The 21,931-nt window shown below is 33.8% G+C and overlaps 1 protein-coding gene across 2 annotated transcripts in view; it reads left to right on the top strand.

Annotated features, from left to right (window-relative positions):
- emei (transmembrane protein 161-like emei) overlaps positions 1–21,931 on the top strand; it is an 89,019-nt gene that overhangs the window by 52,167 nt on the left and 14,921 nt on the right. For both annotated transcript variants that reach the window (XM_090412838.1, XM_090412847.1), the window contains exons 8-10: positions 1,816–1,929; positions 11,334–11,508; positions 18,254–18,350. In XM_090412838.1, coding sequence (XP_090268964.1) covers positions 1,816–1,929; positions 11,334–11,508; positions 18,254–18,350 — 386 coding nt within the window. The remainder of the gene's footprint in view (positions 1–1,815; positions 1,930–11,333; positions 11,509–18,253; positions 18,351–21,931) is intronic.

Here is a 21,931-nt window from a genome sequence, read left to right as displayed (position 1 = left end):
TGCCTAACTAATCTCATCTCATAATCTAATTTATCCCATCTTACCATACTTGCTGCCCTTCTTGTTACCTTATTTAGTATTGTTCATAAACATACTGATCATCTCTTTCTTTATATTTCCTCCATGAAATGTTTTTTTGCAGATCTTGATGTGGTGATGTTTATCAGTTTACCTCCTGACGTTGAATACAATTTGATACTGCTTCCCTCAGACATTCCCTTGGCATTTCCCATGTATTGTTGACATTTCTCCCTTGTAGCTTCTCATGCTGTGGCACTGCTTCAGGCTATATAGCTCCACAATCACAAATATCCATGCCTATGGTGGGATTCGAACCTGCATCCTTTTGGCTGGGGAGTAGATATGCTATCCACTCAGCCAGCCAGGCTGATGAGAATTCCACAGGCTTAGCAACCTCGAAAGGAAAAAGATTGCATGGTCACTTTCCCTTATTTGAGACAGAGCAGTGACCCACTTATGGATGCATCATTAACTACTATCACCAGATCCTGCACTCTCCCCATCATATGCTGTTAAATTCCATCTTACCGTGTTCTCTTTCCTCTCTGAAATCTGTGTCCCCATAGTTGAAGCTTCTCCATAAGCTTCCCCCCTCCCCTTCCCAACACACACTCATTGTGCATATGCATAGCATCCACATCTTTCTAATGTTGATATACGATGCAACCAACAATGTTTTTTAGCCTTAGTACCAGATAACCTTAAATGAACCATCTCTCTTAATCCTGAAATCCTCTTTAACTTTGGTTTGTTGCATTTATTTGCTATCATCATTAATTTCCCTCTTCCCATCCTATCCCCTTCAGAAAATACAATACTACTACATTTTATTCTTATATCATCTTCATTCAACTGTGTTTCACTGATGACAATTTTTGGCCAAGTTTGAGATGGCCAATGTCGAAAACTCCTTTCATTTATTATGATTAAGAGTTAAAAGGGGAGTGTGTGATGTTTCATAACAGTGAGCTGTGGAACTTATAGAACACCCTGTAGAACAATGTGTGGGCTGGGATTAAGAGAGAGAGAGGAAATCTATTGACGTTCTTTTTTAAACAGCCTGAAATATTAGGTATTTAGATATGCTATTTAGTAAGTAACACTTTGTTGGTATTCACTGAACAACATATTTCCTACCTTCTTTAAATATAACAGTAAACTGTCAAAATGTTTACTACCTCATTAATTTCATATTACCATTTATAATTTTTATTAACATTATGGATTCATAACTACATTGCTTACTATCTCTGACATATAGAGGACAAGTGCATGTTATCCTTTTTTTTTTTTTTTTTTTTTTTTTTTTTTCCCCAACTTCAATGACAGTGAGTTTATACTTTCCTCTATTCAGATAAACTTTGTCTTATTTTTTATAAACTTTTGTTGAATAAATGATGGAAAACAGTTTCTGGTGTTACAAAACTTGTTTTTAAATGCTACAAAATTTATAAAATTAATTTTATAAATTTTAAAATTAATTTTAAGCAAAAGATGACTGATCTTTCCAATGATATTCATATATGTTAAAGCCAAATACGTGAAATTATAAAAATGAAAGTATATTTAATAAACTTTTTATTAATAAAATTTAATAAACAGCAAATATAATAAATTTGCCATTCCCAAGTCTAAGTTATTTATTAAACATATGAACTTTTGAGTAAACATGCTGGTTTATTAAGATTTCATATTTTTAATTTATAGTTGTTGAAGTAGCAGTTACTTAATTAGTTTTTTAATTTATTTAAAAATTTAACATGCAATTAACTTGCAACTGACATCATTTGGCAGGCTAATTCTTCACCTAAATTTTTTGGCTCCTTTGCTCATCATTTTGCTTTGGGTTAAACCACTGGCTCGGGATTATTTTACTGAAAGAACATGGCCTGGAATGAAAGGAGTCCTGTAAGTATTTTATTAACAATTTATAAATGTATATAAATGGCTATACATGAAATTAGTACAATATTCATAAAATAACAACATGAATTTTCACTTTATCATTGCTCATTTTTTTTTTATTGTTATCAGAGTTGAGAATATTTTAAACTAATTATCAGCTGGTAATATATACCTTGCTCCTCTAATTAAATATCACCATCTGGTTCTGTCTAGGGTAGGTCATCATCCCTTATTTAATGGTAGCTGCTTCATATTGGCGATAAAATTCATCTGCATACCTGCAAACAACCATGCCTATACTGGGATGTAATCCTATAACCTGTTGATTGGTTAACACATACCACCATCCTGAATTAGATTTTTATAGACTTTGAAGGCAATTTGATATAATTTGGTATTTGAGATCTTTATGGAAATTGATTATGCCATCTAAATTTTCATTTAAATCAGACCGTTTGTTACCAAAATCAAATGGAATGATATATAAAATTTTATGTTACGAATGACTGTAGATAAACTGTAGTACTTGAGTCAAAAAATGACTCTGTGTTCACTTGCTATGTTAATGAAGGATGCTTGTATACAAGAATGCCATTTTACTGTTTGTTGATTTAACTGAAATGCAAATTGATTAAATCTGTATTGATAGGCTCACATTATGTAACAATTGCAGTTAATTTTGAATTCAGAATGCCTGGGATCAAAAATTATTAGCTTTGAATGAAACCTAAATTACATGAAGATTTCCATAAGGTTTGCCCATACGAGTCCAGTTCTTTCTTCCCCTTGCATAAAGTTCACTAAAATTTGGACGAGAGGCGGTAAGTGCCAGTTGCAGATACACCCCCATCATATAACATGTTAGGTTCCGGATCACTGTAGTATAGCGAAATGTTGTTGTATAGTGAATCATTCTCCCCCCCCCTTTTTTTTTTCACTTGTAGTTGCATGTAATTGTTTAATAATGTTTGTAAACAGTTGTATATGTGCATAAATGACATCATCATCATCAAGGGGTGTACAGGATATGATAGTACTACATGAAAAAATTACATCATTACTAACTTCCTATCTACAATTTTCCTCCAAATTAGTCTGATACTTGTCAAAACTCCAACATTATCAGATCTTATATTTCTATTGTCTAAGGCACTTTGTACCGTATCAATCCACCTATATCTTGGTCTTCCTCTGGGTTGTTTTGCTGCCAACCTGGCAGAGAACACTTGTTTTGCTAATCTTTCTTCGCCCATTCTGTTTAAGTGACCATACCACCTGAGATTAGCTCTGTTAACGCATTCCTGGATGCTGACAATGTCAAGTTCTTTCCTAATATCCTCATTTTTAATATGATATTGCTGCCATCTGTTCATGCCTATAATCTTTCTCAGGACTCTTATATCTGCGGTCTCTAGTCTTTGGTCAAGTGTTTTACTTCTGACCCAGCTCTCAGATCCATAAGTTAAAATTGGTTTGATCACAGTCTTGTATACAGCTAATTTAGTGTTCCGACTAATTTCTTTCTTATTCCATATGAATTTATTCAATTGACTTCCCACGATACCAGCTTTGCTGATTCTGTTGTCTATTTCTATATTTAGTTTACCATCTTCAGTAAAAATTGTGCCTAAGTAGCTGAAATGTTTTACTTGTTCCACAGGTTCTCCATTCACAACACAATTGACATTTTCAATGATTCTGCCTATTTTCATTGTCTTTGTCTTTTTATTGCTGACCTTCATACCATATCTATTACAACAGCTATTCAATTTAGTCAGAGAATCTTGCAGACTTGTAGCGGATTTATTTAGAAGTATAACATCATCCGCATAAAGCAAAGAGCTGACATTAACATCTCCAATTTTGATATCATGTTTAATACCACTTTCCTTCATAATGTGATCCATATAGATAATGAATAACAGAGGGGATAATGTACATCCTTGTCTCACATCAGATTTAACATTAAACCATCTTCCTGTACTTCCTTCAATTCTAACTGCTGACTTACAACTCAAATAAAGACTAAGTATTGCTTGATATAATGCCCCATTGACACCATATAACTGTAGTGTATTGAATAGCTTCTCTCTTGGCACCTTGTCATATGCCTTTTCCAATTCGACAAAACTTAAATACAGATCTTTGTTATATTCCCATGCTTTCTCGACTATTTGTCGTAAAGGGAAGATCTGATCCTGACAGCCTATATTTGGCCTGAATCCAGCTTGTTCTTCACCAAGCTTTTCTTCCACAATTCTTCTCAATCGTTTCTCAAGTATACTTGCATAGATCTTGCCAGGAACACTTAGTAGGGAAATACCTCTGTAATTCTCACATTCAGTTTTATTACCCTTTTTATATATGGGTACTATGAGAGGTCTACTCCAATCATCTGGAATTTGTCCCTCTGTCCATGCTTTCTGAACTATGCAGTGCAGCCACTGTAAGACTTTTATATCACCATACTTCAGCATTTCTGGTCAAATATCATCTACTCCTGCTGCCTTTCCACATTTCTAGCCTTTGATGGCTTTTTATACTTCAAGTATGGATATGTATTCCTCACTGCATGCCTGCTCAGTGTTTTTTACCACTGTGCTGTAATCACTGCTTGTTTCATTTAGCAGTTTTTCAAAGTTACTCCATATTCCAAGGATATCTTTTTCTCCCATTTTCATGTCACCTTTATCATTTCTAACTCCTTTTACGGCACTCTTTCCTCCATTCCTAAGCTTCTTCAACAACCTCCAGAATATTTTACCACCTTCTTGATATTTATTTTCTATATTCTTGCCAAAGTCCTCCCATGGCTTTTGTTTAGCTAGTTTTACAGTGTTTAGCATTCTTGCATTTGTCCCTGTATTCTGTAAGAGCACAAGCTGACTTATTTGTCAGGAACTTTTGATATGCTTCCTTCTTTTCCTTCACTGCCTCTTTAACTTCCTACGTCCACCATGGAGTTCTAATTTTTCTATCGTTGCAGACAACTTCACTACATGCCTCTAGCTGAATCAATCGGGGCTTTCTTCAAGGCTTGCCACTGAATCTCCAAGGTTTGGTTCCTGTTCTCAAACTCTTTCATTTTTTCTTCAATAATATTTGTGTATTTTAGTCTATAGTTCACATCTGAGAGCTGCTCAACTTTTATTCACTTTAAAATAAAAGTTAGCATAAATGACATAAAGTATTTATTTACATCAGATATGCAAACAAAAAATTTAGAATTTTTATAAATGGAGAAGTTATTCTGAATAACTTGACTTAAAGCGACATGCCAACGTTTGGTCATCAACCTACACAATTAAAAGTTTTCTAATTTTGGCAGTAAGATTGTCACATTTATGGATAATTGCAGTATTAAATAGTGTAGCTATTTTCACTTCACTAAGAACTTTTATCTTTGTTTCTAACTAGTTGTTTATAGTAAGTTTAGCCTGCATCCTATCACATTGTTTGATACACCATCATCACTAATCATTTACCGTAGTATGTAATGTAATAAGTTTATTCATCTTCTTTTCAATCAAAAACAGCAGAACACTCTTATTTTGAATTTTATCTGAGATATTAACAGCAATAAAATAATAGTTCTAAACAGTGTATAATTCACAACAAAACACAGATTCAGTGAGCACTAATGTCATAAACAAGTTTTTATTACACAAAAACTGCATATTAGTTGATTCATGAGAGCATCATACAGCTATAAGTGTCGTGTAAATTGGCGTTGGTCATAATCGAAGAGTGCTGTATAAGCAGAGTGTTGCAATGTGGGGTATTACTATATATTGAAAAGACCATACAGTCTGCAATCCTGTCTCTAACTTAGGCTTATTTTTTATTTATTTATTTTTTTTTAAAAACCTTGTTACATCTGTTGCTTTCCTACCTCCCCTCCCTAAAAAATATATATATGCTTACACAGTTTATGGTAATCACAATACGTCTGTAGTAAGTCATAGGTACTGCTACCAATATTCTCTGATATCACCTCACTTTGACATTGCTGCTGCCACAGTTTGTCACAATAGGTATGCAATTTTCCTCAAATGCAAAACAGCATATGTTGTATCTGTACAGTGCACACCCATAGATGTAGTTTAATTCTACATGTATACTCTACAACAAGGGACATTACAGATTTGTATACCCTGTGCTCACTGTGTAATTGAATATAGGTTAAACTTCAATAAAACTCGTGACTTAACTCAAAATATTTAGAAAAATTAATTGAATTCCAGAATCTGTGAAAATCAAGATCATGTTGATAAATTGAGTATGAATTCACATATATTTGCATGCAGTTTATGATTAAATTTAATTATGATAAATTAAAATTAACCAACGTAATAAAATTGACTGAGCTTTCTGCTATTGAGTATTTTGAGTCCTCTTAACCAGAGATAAGTACTCTGTAGATACTGGAATTTGATAATGTTAGATTTTTCTAAGGCATTTGATAGGATACCACATGATAGGCTGTTGCTTAAACTGGAGAATATGGAATTGGAATATAATCTATTGACTTGGATCAGGGGGATTGTTGACAGATATCAAAAAATGGTATACAGTGAGTGTGAATCTGCCAGATTTAAGGTGACAAGTGGTGTACCTCGGGGTTCAGTCCTTGGGCCATTATTGTTCAATCTATCATCAGATTTGCAATTGTTTGCTGATGATGCAAAGATAGGCAGGGCAATCAAGGATGCTACTGATATTCAGCAATTACAAAATGATTTGAATAGACTGGAAATCTGGGAAACGAAAATGGCTATCAGTTTAATGTCAATAAGTGTAAAGTTATGCACTTTGGCATGATTAGAGTTCCAGCGACATATTATATTAGCAGGGTTATGCTACAAGAAACTGAAGAGGCAAGGGATCTTGGTGTATTGGTGGATAAGAATTTAAAGTTCAAAGGTCACATAACAAAAGCTGTAAATACAACTCAGAGAATAATTGCTATGTTAAAGCGAACCTTGACATGTAAGAATAAGGAAGCAATTTTGCCTCTTTATAAGGCTTTGGTAAGACCACACCTGGATTATTGTGCACAGATTTGTTCTCCTGGGTTCCAAGGGGATAAAGAAGCTGTGGAAAGGGTGCAAATAACAGTTACAAAGATTATATCTGGATTATGGGATTTAGATTATGAGGACAGATTGCGAGTATGTGGATTGCAGACTCTGGTTAAGAGGAGTGATATGATAGAGGTCTGTAAACTTTTGATTGGGTGTTATGGCATTTCAAATGATAAAATTTTTCATTATATGGAAGGTGGGGAGAGAACACGGGGCATCCATGGAGGGTAAGGTTGTTCTCAGTCAAGAAAGGGGGTAAGAGCTAGGTTTTTCTCCCAGAGAGCAGTGAGTGAGTGGAATAATTTGTCCTTAGGAGTAGTGAGTGCATCTAGTGTAAATGAATTTAAGGAAAGGTATGATAGCTGGGTTGGTAATTTACAACTTCCCTTGATGTGTCCTTGACTCCCTGGAGGTCTCAGATAATAATAATAATAATATCTCAGCTCAAGAAGTGTGAGCAAACTTGTAACACTAGAAGCTTGATTTTATACACCATAGCTTTCTCCCAAGCAAACAGAAAGAACATACCAATAATTAGCCCCTCGAAAATATTGCTGATTTTCTGATGACGAACCAAAGTTACTCACAGCAAATAGCAAGCAAACATTTCAGTTTCATGCTATACTTAGTCCATTTCTGTGAAAAGCAGTGGGGTGGTTTAGCATTATTTCAACATCTGTAATTCACAATACAAAATCACTAAATGTGTTAAATATTATTTGAATTTCTCCTATACAGTTACAAAAAGTGAAGACTTACAAAAATAATTCAAGTAATTCTGAGGAAATGAAGATTTTATCTGTCTTTTTGGAATCATTATCCACCACATTAGGAGATAATAATTGACACTTATAGGGGAGTACTATGAAGATATACATTATTAGACTGAAGAAGGCAATAAGATTAATAATAATATAAGTTTATATTGCATTTTTAGAACATTAAGTCTAATTTTTTTATAAGTCAAAATCCCTATAACTTTCAGATAGACATATCTGTATATTTTTCCATATAGATATATCTGTATATGTTCTCTGTATATTTCATTACAGACATACAAACGTAAGAATGCCTTCATTTGAAAACTTTATCAGAAAGATCCTTTTTATCTTTTGAACAGTCAAATCAAAATTTTAAACTTCCTTTCTTTCTTTTGTAAAATACACTGTGACTTACTTTCTTCAGATGGAAACGAAACCTTTCTTTTTTTTCTGTCATTTAAAATGAAATGTAATTTTTCAAGTATTCTATTTTTCACACTTGCAAAGGAAAATATTCAGAGTTTGAGAACATCACTTTCAGTTACAATGGTATCTCGCTAATCCGAACCTCTTTAGTCTGAATCCTCCAGTAATCCGGACTGCGGTTTGAAAGAAAAAAAGTTTTATTTATTACGTATTATTATTTTTATTTAATAATTATTTTAACTATTATTATTTATACGATAAAGAGCCAAGAGGCTATTTTTCCGGTAGCGTAAATTATCATAGTACACTGGTCTGGCAATTTGTTAGTAGGGGTATATGTAAGTTCGGTTCACTTAAACCTTGGTATTCCAGGTCTACCTACTCACTGATGAGACCTCAAAGGTCGAAACTGGTCTGGGTAGTGACCTCTCCTCATAATGTAAAACAGTAATACATCTCCCAGGAGCTGCGTTTTACATTATGAGAAAATATTAAGGATAGTGGCAGAGCTTGCTCCACCTTTGATATGAGTTGCCCTAGTGTTGTACTACCCAGGTGATTACTTACGCTTGGACTCTCCGATAGTTCTTCGGCATGAAACTCTTAGATTTCGATCTCTGAGTTTCGTATCCGGCTTTAAAATAATGAGGGATTTATTATCCCCTTAACTTTATTATTTATTTTATTATTATTACAGTGTAGTATTTTTTTTCATACTGTCGTTTGTATGGTTATACTGGAGGCCTAATTTGATTTATTGTGTGTTCACGTTTGCTTTTTTATACTGTATAATACACACTGTATTGTCGGCATGAATCACAAATATACACAAAAAGAGGAAATTCAAAACGTGCATAATTTGGTTTAAAATATAAATCCAGATGTTGAAATTTCACAAACAGATGTTATGGAATGGATTACAGGTAGAACTGAAAGTGAATTCGAAATCAAATCAGATGCTGAAATTATAAATATCACGCTACAGAATGAATTAAAAGATGATGACGATGAACAACTCGAAGAAAATAAAGTAAAACATGAAGAAGCAGCTGACAGTTTCATTATGTGTATAGAATGGGTTAAACAGAATGATATGCCATTCCACAAAATTTTGTTGCTAATGCAGCTCCGAGAAGCATTCGAAAAAAATTTAGCTTCCAAGAAGCAAAAGAAAATCGGTGACTTTTTTTACAAAGAAATAAAAAAATTTTTTTGGTGTTATTTTGTGAAATTTTTTTGTGTTGTGTGCAAGAAAGTGATATTTTTTATGCAAATTAAGTTATGTACTGAACTATGCAATTTTATTAAATTGGAATACAGGTACATTTTTTTACTAAAATAAACTTGTGTACTGTATTATGTTTTTGTTTTACATTACAGTACAGTAGCTTTTTTTCTATCAGTTAATTTATTTACAGAATTAAATTGATGTACCATTAGGATCTGATTATTTTTGTCTTACATGCTAGTTATTGTCGTCTCTTGGGGAAAAATTTGCTAATCCGAATGACCACGGTTTTTATTAGTTCGGATTAGCGAGATACTACTGTATTTTTATTTAACACTCCTGAGAATAAAAGTGATAAATTATTTTTAAGCATAGTTTTTTTTAATTACAGACTGACTGTGCTACACATTTACAACCTTTTATTAGGTCAGACTGTAATTAAAAAAAGTTATGCTGAAAATAATTTTTCACTTTTATTCTCAGGATGTTAAATAAAGAGACAACAAACATGGTGATGTTACAGTGTGCAGTGCAGTGAAAATCATCTATCACTTTGGATATCTATCCATGGTCTGTAGGCAAGTGGCATGTGACATGCAACATTCATTGTATATTACATTCTGTGAAGTAGTAATGAAAATTTCCAAATGGAGGGGAGGGAGACTTAGCATAGGAAAATTGAAGTACACAGTTTCTTGTTTCTGTAGCTCCTTTCATTAGTTTCTGTATAGTTGGCAACGGTATTTAATGAGTGTTAATTTTTTTACTTAATTATGGTTGGTTACATAATGTTATAATTTGAATTATCAGCTCTAGACTCAAATTATAACAAAAGTTATAATTTGAGTCTAGAGCTGATAAGGCACTAATATGTCCCCCCCTCTTTTCCCTAAATGGGGGAATATATGTTAGTTTATAATGAAGTTTCTTCATCATGAAATGCCTCCTATCACATTTAAGTGCTGTTAAGCTTATCTCAGTTTTCCGTAGCATGTGCTTCAGTCAGTGCTCACTGTAGCAAATGCCATTATATCAAACTGATGAAAAAACTTGATCATATCCTTTCAAGCACAGCACTTCTAAATAAAATTTAGTACACGATAATAAACTATTCTTATAGTTCCTAAGGATTTTGTTTATTCTAGTGAGAATTGACTAATCTGAAGATATCTTAACATGATCTAGTACAGAAAATTAATCAAAATGCTGAGTTAGTTTCTCCATTAGATTTTAGAACTGCTACCCTATATCATAGTATATATATCTGTATATACGTATAAAATTTTGAATTAGTGTATGCCCTTTTGTCTGTTAAGGTACTCTGGTACATGCTGTACATTATCCAAAATTGCAGTGGCTCTTAAGAAATGAACAAATACAAGAACAAAATTTGCATTAATATGCTGATTTCTTTCTGTGTATGGTGTTCAAGCAGCAGACATAACCAGGTAGTCTTAAGATCATATGTGATAGTATAATTTTGCTTATTAAAGAGTGTGCCATAATGCCAATATTCTAGGGTTCAAAATAAAATTAAAATCTACTAGCCATTCAAAACCATCCTGAATAGCTATGAATTACAGCTAGTAAGATGAAAAAATGCATTTGCTGTTGGAATTTTTACTCTCCTGCTGAGAATGGATAAGAATAATTTTAGAGGAGTCGTGTGAATATTGGTTATTAATGAAATAAATAGTGGATATCCAATTTCTTCAGTTTGTTGTCTCTTTGTCTCTTAATACAGCATAAATTATTCATCTTGAAATATTTAAGCATTTAATCTAATTTTCAGCACTGTGTGTATATATATATATATATATATATATATATATATATATATATATATATAAAAAGAGGTGTGACAAGCATTATTAGCAACCATATATTTATTTCTCTCTCTCTTTACAGTATGAGATCAGATGTTTTTGACACAACACGTCTTGTGTTGCTTGTTGGTATTGTGTTTATACGCCTTCTTCTAATGCCTCGGTATCTCCAGTCATATCTGAACATGGCACCTGAAAGGATAGAACAGTTGAGAAAAGAAGCAGGACGCATCAGCAATGTAGAATTGCAGCGGATGGTAAGAACTTTTTTTTTTGTACTGTTGCAGTGTCAGATAATCTTGATTATATCAATATTTTCATTGAATTTCTAACCAGATTTGGTCAACTTTGTGTAAAGTTTTATGTGCTCATAAACCATCGATCATTAAAACAACACACTTCTTACAACCAATTCAGGATATGTTATGAAGTTCTATAGTTGGGAATACTTCTGTAGTGTAGATGTCAGGACAATGTGATATTTGCTCTTCACTTGGAATGACCTGTACTTGCATTCCATCTACTTCTTCTGCTTTATCTTTAGATGTTAACATTGTACCTTCGACATACGTGTGTTTGTGTGTGCGTGCATGAGAGAGAGAGATGGAAGTGCAGAAGTTACATCCCACAGACCTGGCAAAGGACCAGAAGGTGCAACTGCCATTTGCTTAGGAGACAAGCTTGGTACATTTAACACTCTTACAAAGTCAGCTTCGGATTTGTTTATTGTTTTTTCAGTTATTATGAACTGTGTAAACTAAGTGAGAGGCTGGACTTTTTGACTTGAGCCATTGAGCATGTGCTGAATTTTGGCTTGGACTGCTTTTTAGCCCAATTGTTGAAGAACCAGGTTTAGATAAGGATTGAGGGTTTTGAGTGGAGTGGGGAATAAAAGCACTCATACCAGCAAAAATGATATTAGATGGAGCAGGTACCAGGATCAGAAGAGTAGAAGTAGTAATTAGACCACACAAATTAGCATACAGGTCTCTAAGATTCTTCTCTATTGGCACTATTGTAGTGAACAAGGATACAAATCTGAGAGTAATTGGGAGAAGGGCAAAATGAAATATGTACAAAGTCAGACTTGCCAATAGCAGACCTAACATGTTTGAAGGGAGAGCTGGTTAAGAAAGGGTCAGTGGTGTTGGGAGAATAATGAGGATTATGTGAAATTCTGGTAAGTTAATGAACAATCTGTGTTAAATTATTATTGATAGCAAACAATTCAGCTTCTTTTCCAGCTGACTTTGTAAAGTTACAGAAGGGAAGCCAGTCAAAATTGTGAATGTTGAAATCATCTAGGAAGAGTATTGCTGCTCAGTATAACTGATGCAAAATTTATTTTCCCCATTAGATGAATCTTGGCAAAAATTTTCACACAGCTGAACTTTGGTTAAACTACCAGTAGCAGAATACCATAACTGAGGATGGAGAACTTTAATTTATATATATATCAATCCTATACACAGCAGATCACAGCCTATAACAGTGCCTTTGTGTGGACAAGTGGTCAAAGAGATAGAAGGAATCTGTTAATGTTTCTTGAATAGCTGTGGGTTGTATTCATTGGGACATACGAGGTGTGGCTATTAAATAATGAGGCTGGTTGCAAAAATGCTAGTTGCAAAAATGTGTTGAAGGGGATAAAAATTAATTTTTATCCCCTTCAACACACTCCCCTCCTCTATCTATACACCGTTGCATACGAATTTTCCACTGTTGGAAGCAGTGCTTCAAGTCATTGGGTGTTATCTGCTTCAGTAGTGCTGCAGTTTTCTCCTTTACCTCACCCACTGATTGAAAATAGGTGCCCTTCAATGCAGATTTCAACTTTGACAAAAGGTAAAAGTTGCATGGAGCTAAGTCCAGCGAGTAAGGTGAACGGTCCAACAATGGGATCTTCTTATCAACCAGATATTGCTTTACAGACAGTGCACTGTGGGCTGGAGCATTGTCTTGATGGAGAATTCAAGCGTTGTTCTTCCACAGATCAGGTCTTTTCTTCCTCACTCGTTCTATCAGCTTCAAGGTAATAATATTGGTTAACTCTCTGACCCTCTGGTCCCCATTCAACCATTACCATGGCATTGATATATAAAAAAAAAAAAAACAATCTGCATTGTCTTCAGTTTTGACTTGCTCATTCTTGCTTTTTTCATTCTCAGTGACGTGGGAGTTTTCCAGTGCATCAATTGTCTCTTTGTTTCTGGATCGTATGGGAAAATCCAAGTCTCATCACATGTGATGATCTCCTGCAAGTCTGGCTCTGCTGTCAGCCGTTCCTTGATGCTGCCATTCTGGCAGCACTACTGAAGCAGATAACACCTGATGACGTGCAGCACTGCTTCCGACAATGGAAAATTTGTATGCAATGGTGTATAGATGCAGGAGGGGAATATGTTGAAGGGAATAACAATTAAGTTGTACAATTGTAATAATAAACCACATTTTTGCAACCAGTCGCGTTATTTAATAGCCACACATCGTATATCGGAAAGACGTTTCCAAGGAATAGAGATAGATGGAATGAAGGAAAAGAATGAGAAGTTGATTCATAAGTTTGGAGTTGACCAGCATCTGTTATGTTTTAACATGTTTAGAGGGAAGTGGAGCAATGATGTGGGCAGTTTGTGGAGTAGTATCCATGAAAATACTATATAAAAAAAAAAGCTGAAATATTAGATATGAAAAAGCATTTGGAGGAAGTCCAATGAGAGAGAGAGAGAGGAAAAAAAACTCAGTGTTCTTAGGTTTTGGGTGCATCATCTGAAATGTAAGCATATTCAATGTAGTAAATTTAAGTTCAGTGTCAGTAAATGCAAAATCATGCACTTGGGTGTGATTAGATATCCAGTGTCATATTATATTGGTGGGATTATGCTATAAGAAACTGATCAGGCTAGGGATCATGGAGTGCTAGTAGATAGCAAATTGAAATTCAGGGCCATGAAGCAAAGATTGCAAATACAACTCAATAGATAATTGCAATGCTGAAACAAACTTTCACATGTAAAGATAAGGATGTCATTTTGCCTCTTTACAAGGCCTTGATAAGACCTCACTTGGACTATTGTGCACAGATCTGGTCTCCTGGTTTCCATTGTGATTCTGATACCGTGGAAAGAGGGTAAAGGAGAGTGTTATAAATGATATCAGGATTATGAAAACAAATTGAAAATTTGTAGGCTGCAGACACTAGCAAACAGGAGAAAGAGGGGTGATGTGATTGAAACTTATAAACTTTTGAAGGGCTCGTACAGGATTCACTTGATGGAATTTTTCATTTTGTGGAGGGTAGGGAAAGGAGAAGTCCGCGTGGTTAGCCTAGTGGCTTTGCGCTTCGCAACCATATTTCTGGGGAAGGAGTGTCCTAGGTTTGATTCCCGTCGACGATGTAAGGAGCTTAAGGATCTTCTTCAGCATAGCCAAGTTAGCTGGTCTTGGGCATGGACTGCAGAGTTTTTTCCTCCAGTTTATCTGGGGTTTTTCATCCCACAAGCAGGCAAACTGGCCCCATAAACGCACATGGATTACAGTCATGAATACTTAGAGGTATAGGGTTGACCATCTTATTCTTGTATTTCGGTTACGAAATCCAAGCATTCTTGGAAGGTTTTGGATGCATGAAGACCTGTTAAAGCCACTGGATAAGATAAGGGAAAGGAAAAGAGAGCATTCTTGGAAGCTGAATGAATGAATGCAGCTAAGAAGGGGTTAGCACTTACTTTTTCTCTCATAGGGTGGTGCATGATTGGAGTTGATTGCCATTGGATGTTGTGTGTGCAAGCAGTGTGAATGAATTCAAGAATAAGTATGATAGCTGGTGCAAGTAGTATGAGTCCCTAACTCCCTGGAGGTCTCTCTTCATAATAATTATTATTATTAGAGGCCAAATGGCTTCTGGAAAGGATTATCATGTATCTTAATTATTTTCTTATTACCTTTATTATTTTATTGGTTCTTCTGATTTAGGAATAAATATAATAATAAAATAATATACCATGTTAAATTATTATAGAAAGTATGTTGTATACAAAATTATTATAGTTGTATACAAAATACAACTTATAAATTACCACAGATTTTTGTGATCCAAATGTACAATGTAAAAAATAAAACTAGATATTTCATAATCATTATCAATTTACTGATATGTTGTACCCCTTGAGTGGTGTTCAGGCTACTATGAGAGCACTACATGATAAGTTTGCATTATTACTAATCTATCAGTTAATTTTCTTCCAAATTATTACTTGTTAGCACTGCAATATTGTTGTATCTAATATTTCATTTTTCTAACTGAGTTAATCCTCTCTGGGTTTTTTCCTCACCATCTTGTCATCAAACACTTGTTTTGCTAACCTTTCTGCTTCTATTCTGTTTAAGTGATAACAATTTAGATTAGCCCTGCTCACACATTCTTGAATGCACATGATGTCAAGTTGTCAAAAATGTCTTCATTTTTAATATAATTCTGCCATTGATGACATCTATTCAGGCCCTTAATTTTTCTAAGAACTCTTATATTTATGGTTTTAATCTTTGATCAACTAATTTATTTCTGACTGAACTCTCAGATCCATAAGTTAAAACTGGTTTGAACACCGTTTTGTATGCTGCTAGTTTTCCCCACTCTCCTTCTCTAAATAGGGAAATTCAATATTCTACTTACACATAATCATCATTCATTATCATCAAATTCCTGACATGTACCCTTAGGGGTGTACAGGATCTTATGATAGCACTACATTTTTGATAGGAAGTTAATCTGCTCTCTGTCAGGACTCCAATATTATCAGATCTTATATTTCTATCTTCTAAGGCACGTTTTACTGTATTAAACTGCCTAGATCTTGGTTTTGAGTCTTTTTCCTGCCAACTTGGCAAAGAACGCATATTTTGCTAATCTCTCTCTCTTTCATTCTGTTTTAAGTGATCATACCATCTGAAGTTAGCTCTGCTAATACATTTCCTGAATGCTAACAATGTCAAGTTCTTTCGTAATATCCTCATTTTTAATATGATACTACCATTGATGTCATCTGTTCAGTCCCCTAATCTTTCTTAGGACTCTCATATCTGGTCTCCAGTCTTTGATCAAGAGTTTTATTTCTAACCCCATTCTCAGATCCATAAGTTAAAATTGGTTTGAACACTATTATATACAGCTAGTTGTTTTGACTAATCTCTCTCTTATTCCATATAAATTTATTCAGTTGACTTCCTACCATACCAGCTTTGCTAATTCTGTTCTCTATTCCCATATTTAATATTCCATCTTCACTAAAAAATCATGGTTAAATAGCTGAAATGTTTTGCTTGTTCTATAGGTTCACTGTTCAAGATATAGTGTTTTCATTGTCTTTTTATTGATGATTTTCCTACAAAATTTATTAAAACAGTTATTCAATTTAGTCAGGGAATCTTGCAGACTTGTACTGGATTTAAAAGTATAACATCAAATTCATGAAGTAAAGAGCTAAGATTAACACAGCCAATTTTGATATCAGATTTAATACTGGTTTCCTTCATTATGCAATCCATATAGACAATGAATAATAGTAGATATATTTGTGCACCTTTGTCTCTCACTTGACTTAACATCAAACCATCTTCCTGTAACTCCTTCAATTCAAATAGCTGACTTACAGGTTCAATTAGAGATTGAGAAATCCAAGATTTCTGAACTATTTGTCTTAAAGTGAAAATCTGAACCTGACAACCTCTGCTTAGCCTGAACCCAGCTTGTTTTTCTCCCAGCTGCTTTTCTACAATTTTTCTTAGCCTTTTGTCATGTGTACTTGCATAATTCTTACAAGAATCACTAAACAGGGAAATATCTCTGTAATTCTCACATTGTTTTATTTCTCTTTTTATAGATGAGTACTATTTGAGCTATACTCCAATCATCTGAAATTAGACTCTCTGACCAGGCCTGAATTATGCGGTGCAGCCACTGTCATGGCATTTCTGGTTGAAAATCATCTACTCCAGCTGTCTTTCTGCATTTCAAGTTTTTGATGGTTTTTTCTACTTCAATATTGATATGTATTCCTGATTACATTTCTCTTGAGTGTTTCTTCTCAGCATGCTGACATTACTTGTTTCTTATGGCAATCTTTCGAAGTAATTACTCCAGATATCTGCATCTTCAGTTTTCACTTTTAGCAGCTTTGATTCTTTTCATAGTACTGTTTCCTCCATTTGTGAGCTTTTTTCTGTAGCCCCCAGAACATTTTGCCACTTCCTTATATTTAATTTCTGTGTTCTTACCAGTCTTCTCCTGACTAGTTTAGCTGGTTTTATGCAGTGCTTTCTTACATTTTTCTCTGTAAGAGCACAAGATGACTTTACTTTCCAAAAACGTTTGATATGCTTCCTTTTTTTTTTTCATTGACTGCTTCTTTAACTTCCTGAGTTCACCATGGAGTTCTGCTTTATTCTTGCAGATAACCTCACCACATGCCTCTCTGGCTGCAATCAGTGTGTTCTTCCTACTTATGTGATTTTCATAATTTGTGCAGTGGTATGTTTAATAGAATAGCTCATCCATTTTGGTTGGAAATGCTAGGTTTAATCTTATTAAGGGTGTGAGAAAGTTTTTGTATTTTCCACCAAACGGTTTGTTATACTTGGATGCAGATGGCAGAATCCATCTCTTCCCCATGCACTCACCTAGAAACATTCTTCCTGCAAACAATCTAGTTTATAATCATGCATACACAACTGATATGCATAATTTATTTGCCTCATATCCTTAGTTGTTTCAATTTTAATTCTAAGCTGTCTAGTCTATAAGCCTCATAATTTGTTTTTGGTCGGTTTACAAAAGTTAATTTTATTTGAGAACATTTTTCATGAGGTTTCCACTGACTGAAATATGTTTTAATGTAAAAATTAATTCACTTTATGTCAACATTTGCTTTTATTGCACTTGTAACTAATTTGATCAAAAAGAAAAAACTTATTTTTTTATTTAGTTTATTTATTTATTTTCAGGTGGCAAGAGTGTTTTATTACCTATGTGTTGTTGCATTACAATATATTGCTCCTCTTTTGTTGTGTCTTTTTACAACCTTGATGTTGAAGACCTTAGGTTTGTATCTTTGCCAAGTAGCATTTCATGTTTTGTTATATTTCCAAAAATCATTAGTTTATTTATTCCTGCAGCAATTCCTTTTGTAGTATCTACTAATATTTATTCATATTAGGCTGTTTTAGTTTATAATTCAGCTTTCTAATGTTTACTTTACTATATAAACAGGAAAAAGCATGAAAGACTGTTTCACTGTAACCAAGTAGATGAATGATTATTATAGTCATTAACTTTGAACATTATTTTCCAGACGAGTACGTTGGCCTTTTGAATTTTCTCTTAATCATTTTTGGGCTTAGTACTAGGAAGTAGACTAAAGGGATTTTTGTTTTGTTTTAGTCAGGGAATCTTGCAGACTTGTACTGGATTTAAAAGTATAACATCAAATTCATGAAGTAAAGAGCTAAGATTAACACAGCCAATTTTCTTTCTTCATAGGCACATAAGAATTTGTAGTGGTGGGGCTGTTGCAATAAAAGTAAAAAAAAATCAATATGGATTAAAAAAATTATATCATTAATAAAACTAAAATATAACAGAATTTAACAGTATTTAACAGAATTCTTCTCTTTGTTCATTTCTACAAAAATATAAATTAAATAGAATTAAGTAGAAAAAAGAAAAACTGCACAATATTTACCTATGATAACGACAACATTAATTGGTGTTGTTTGTGCTCGTGTAGTAGCAATGTATCTTGGGCTGCAATGCTACCAGCCCAAACTGTGCGTAAATCATGCTTTACCCCCACTGTGTTATCCCCACTAGGTAGCAGTTTGTTGTGGTCTGCACTGAATGCAGCTCCAGCGTTAAGTATATTAGCCAGTACTGATACTAACCCTAGCTCACCCAGCACATTGACTATTGCAAAATACAACTGTTGTTACAAAATGAATTATATAAAATACTATTGAGCGGTATTGTATTACAAACAAGAAAATAATGTTTTTTAGATAAATATATACAAATTTAAGAACAGCAATAATAAAACAGAAACTTTCATTTTATACTGGAGGGGCTGCTGCAGCCCTTATGGACGAGCCGCCACTGATATATATATATATATATATATTTTTTTTTTTTTTTTTTTCTATTTATTTGTTTACATAATCTAGCAATCCGACCATAGAGATGAAACATTTTCAAACCATTTCAGATTACTAATAAACAGGACATGGTCTTATACCAGGCATTGAAATTCATCTCCTGCATCCACAAATATCTGTGCCCATTGTGAAATTCATACTTAGTCTGTTGGTTGATGAGCAGGTATACTATCCATTTTCCAAAAAAGGCTGTTCATGACCTTCTCCATGATTTTTGAAAGAACTACAGTGAAAACAATGGAATTGCAGTTTGATGCTTTGAAGTTGGTTGAATAGACTTACTTCCATGCTGTAGAGATGTAAATGAAAGATTGTAAAGAGAATATAGGATGGATGTGAATTCTAGAGAAATAATTTTGAGCAGTACTGCGGAGTGAGAAATCCTTTCAAGATAAAAGAGCTGTTTGCATTCAAGCTATTTAGGATTCTTATGGTTTCTTTCTGAGAAGAGACATTGAGTGAGCCATTCTTGTGTGTTTTCTGCAGTAATCTTTGTAGAACTTGAATGGGAAGAGAAACATAGAAATATGGAAGTGAAGAAGTTACACTTAACATGGGACCAAATAGCTTGACTGCTATATGAGCAGGAGGCAAGTTATCTGCATTTTTATTCCTTTCAAAGTTAGAATTGTGCTGATGGTGTTTTGTAGTTATTGTGAGCTACAAATATTAATCTGGAAGATTAATTTGTAGATCACGGGAAGCTCACAAGAAGACAACAATTCTTAACAAATTCCTGTTAAGAAATGTTAACAGGAAGCTAGTAATGTATTGTTTAACACCTTTTATTCATATTGGGAGTAGTTGAGCTCTTTTAGCAATAATTATTTTGGAAAATAGCTGAGCTGAAGCTATCAATGATTTTATTTGAACAATCATTATTATTCATTGAAGAAAGTAGAGTGTGAAACAGTGGCGTCTGCTGAAAATTTTAAGTGGGGGTGCTGCATATATAAAATAAAAAAAAATCTTTTTTTCCTAATCAGCAACCAATTTATTAATAAATAAATTCACATATTAAAAAAATTGCTTTATTAAAAATATTTCACCCTCACCATGAACAAACACCAATAATAAAAGTTTTGTGTCTGACAGAAATGACAGAATATCTGGCAGGCATCATATCGTATGCCCAAATGAGCAGTGTCAGAATCACTTGTAACGTGCACTCACAAGCGCAAACGAATATAGGTGAGTCAAGTCTGCCTGCATTTGGCCAAACGTGATAATTCTGACACTGTGTTAGATCGCAGTCTATTTGTTTTGTGTAACAATAATTGAAAAAAAATAATTCTTTTCATATTTTCAACAGTGACACTTGTCATAATTCAGCCTTGTATCTATAATAAATAAATATGTTATTTTAACAGAATAAAATAAGATTTGCAAAAAATAGTTTGCCCTCCCCACGAACACGCACCAATAATAAATATTTCTTATCTCACAGAAATAACGCGTGCAAGCATACGATACATTGCCCAAACGAGCAGTGTCAGAATCACTTGTAATGGCAATGAGAAACGCAAACAAATATCGGCAAGTCTGGCTGCAATTGGTCGAACGTGATAATTCTGACACTGCGTTAGATGGCAGTGTAGTTGTTTCGTAATCTAAAGCATTAATTGAACAATTCCAATTATTAACTATTCAATCACTGTCGAAACATAAGCTGTAACCATTAACATGTTGTGTTGCATTTATATAATGTTGTAAGCATTGTTATTATTTATAAACATAAAAAATTTAATTTTTTTATTTTTTTCTTGGGGGTGTTGCAGTGCTTATGTACGGACTGCCACTGGTGTGAAAGTTTGTTCCAAAGAACAACAATGGATGAAATGAAATGAAAAGCAGAGAAGTTGGTTTGGCCACGCTGAGCTGTAAATGTTGGTTTGCAACTCTTGTTCGTATGGTTTTGGAGGAATGGTTGTAGCAATTTGGCAGGGCACTATCCTTGAAAGTATCTGTAGAATAGGCATAATCAGAAATAAAATGTCTATCAGAGAGGAATTGAAGAGGATCTGTGTGTGAGAGAGAGATCATTAATTGACTTGTTACCCTCTTCTGAATAGCATTGAGCATAGAGAGAATTTCAGTGCACCACCTCGATTATGTAATAATTTGGATCTGGGTTCAAGGTTATATTGTGAGTAGTCGGTGCAATTTAGTGCTCGTAAAATTATGTGATTTTTATCTGTTTTTTTATGTTTTTATCCTTAGAAAATTGGAGTAGATTTTTGTGTTTTTAGAGTATTTAGTGTTTTTTTATAACATATTTTTATTGTGATATTGTTATATTAAATACAGCTGTAAAATGGTGCCAAAGACGCAGAAGAAACAGAATGCTAACAAGGATAACGGAGTAATGAACAAGAAAGTTTTCTCTGCTAAAGACTATATTGAAGAGGGTATTGTAAATAATTTAATCCCCAAAATTGCAAGGTTAAAGCAGATTATTAGACAGATGAGGAAGGA

The sequence above is a fragment of the Typopeltis vanoorti genome, chromosome 2 (genome assembly GCF_054136105.1).
Source record: "Typopeltis vanoorti isolate ZY-2024b chromosome 2, IOZ_Tvanoo_1.0, whole genome shotgun sequence".
NCBI classification, from domain to species: domain Eukaryota; kingdom Metazoa; phylum Arthropoda; class Arachnida; order Uropygi; family Thelyphonidae; genus Typopeltis; species Typopeltis vanoorti.
Note: the sequence above shows the minus strand (reverse complement) of the source record. Positions and strands in the feature narration are given on the sequence as shown.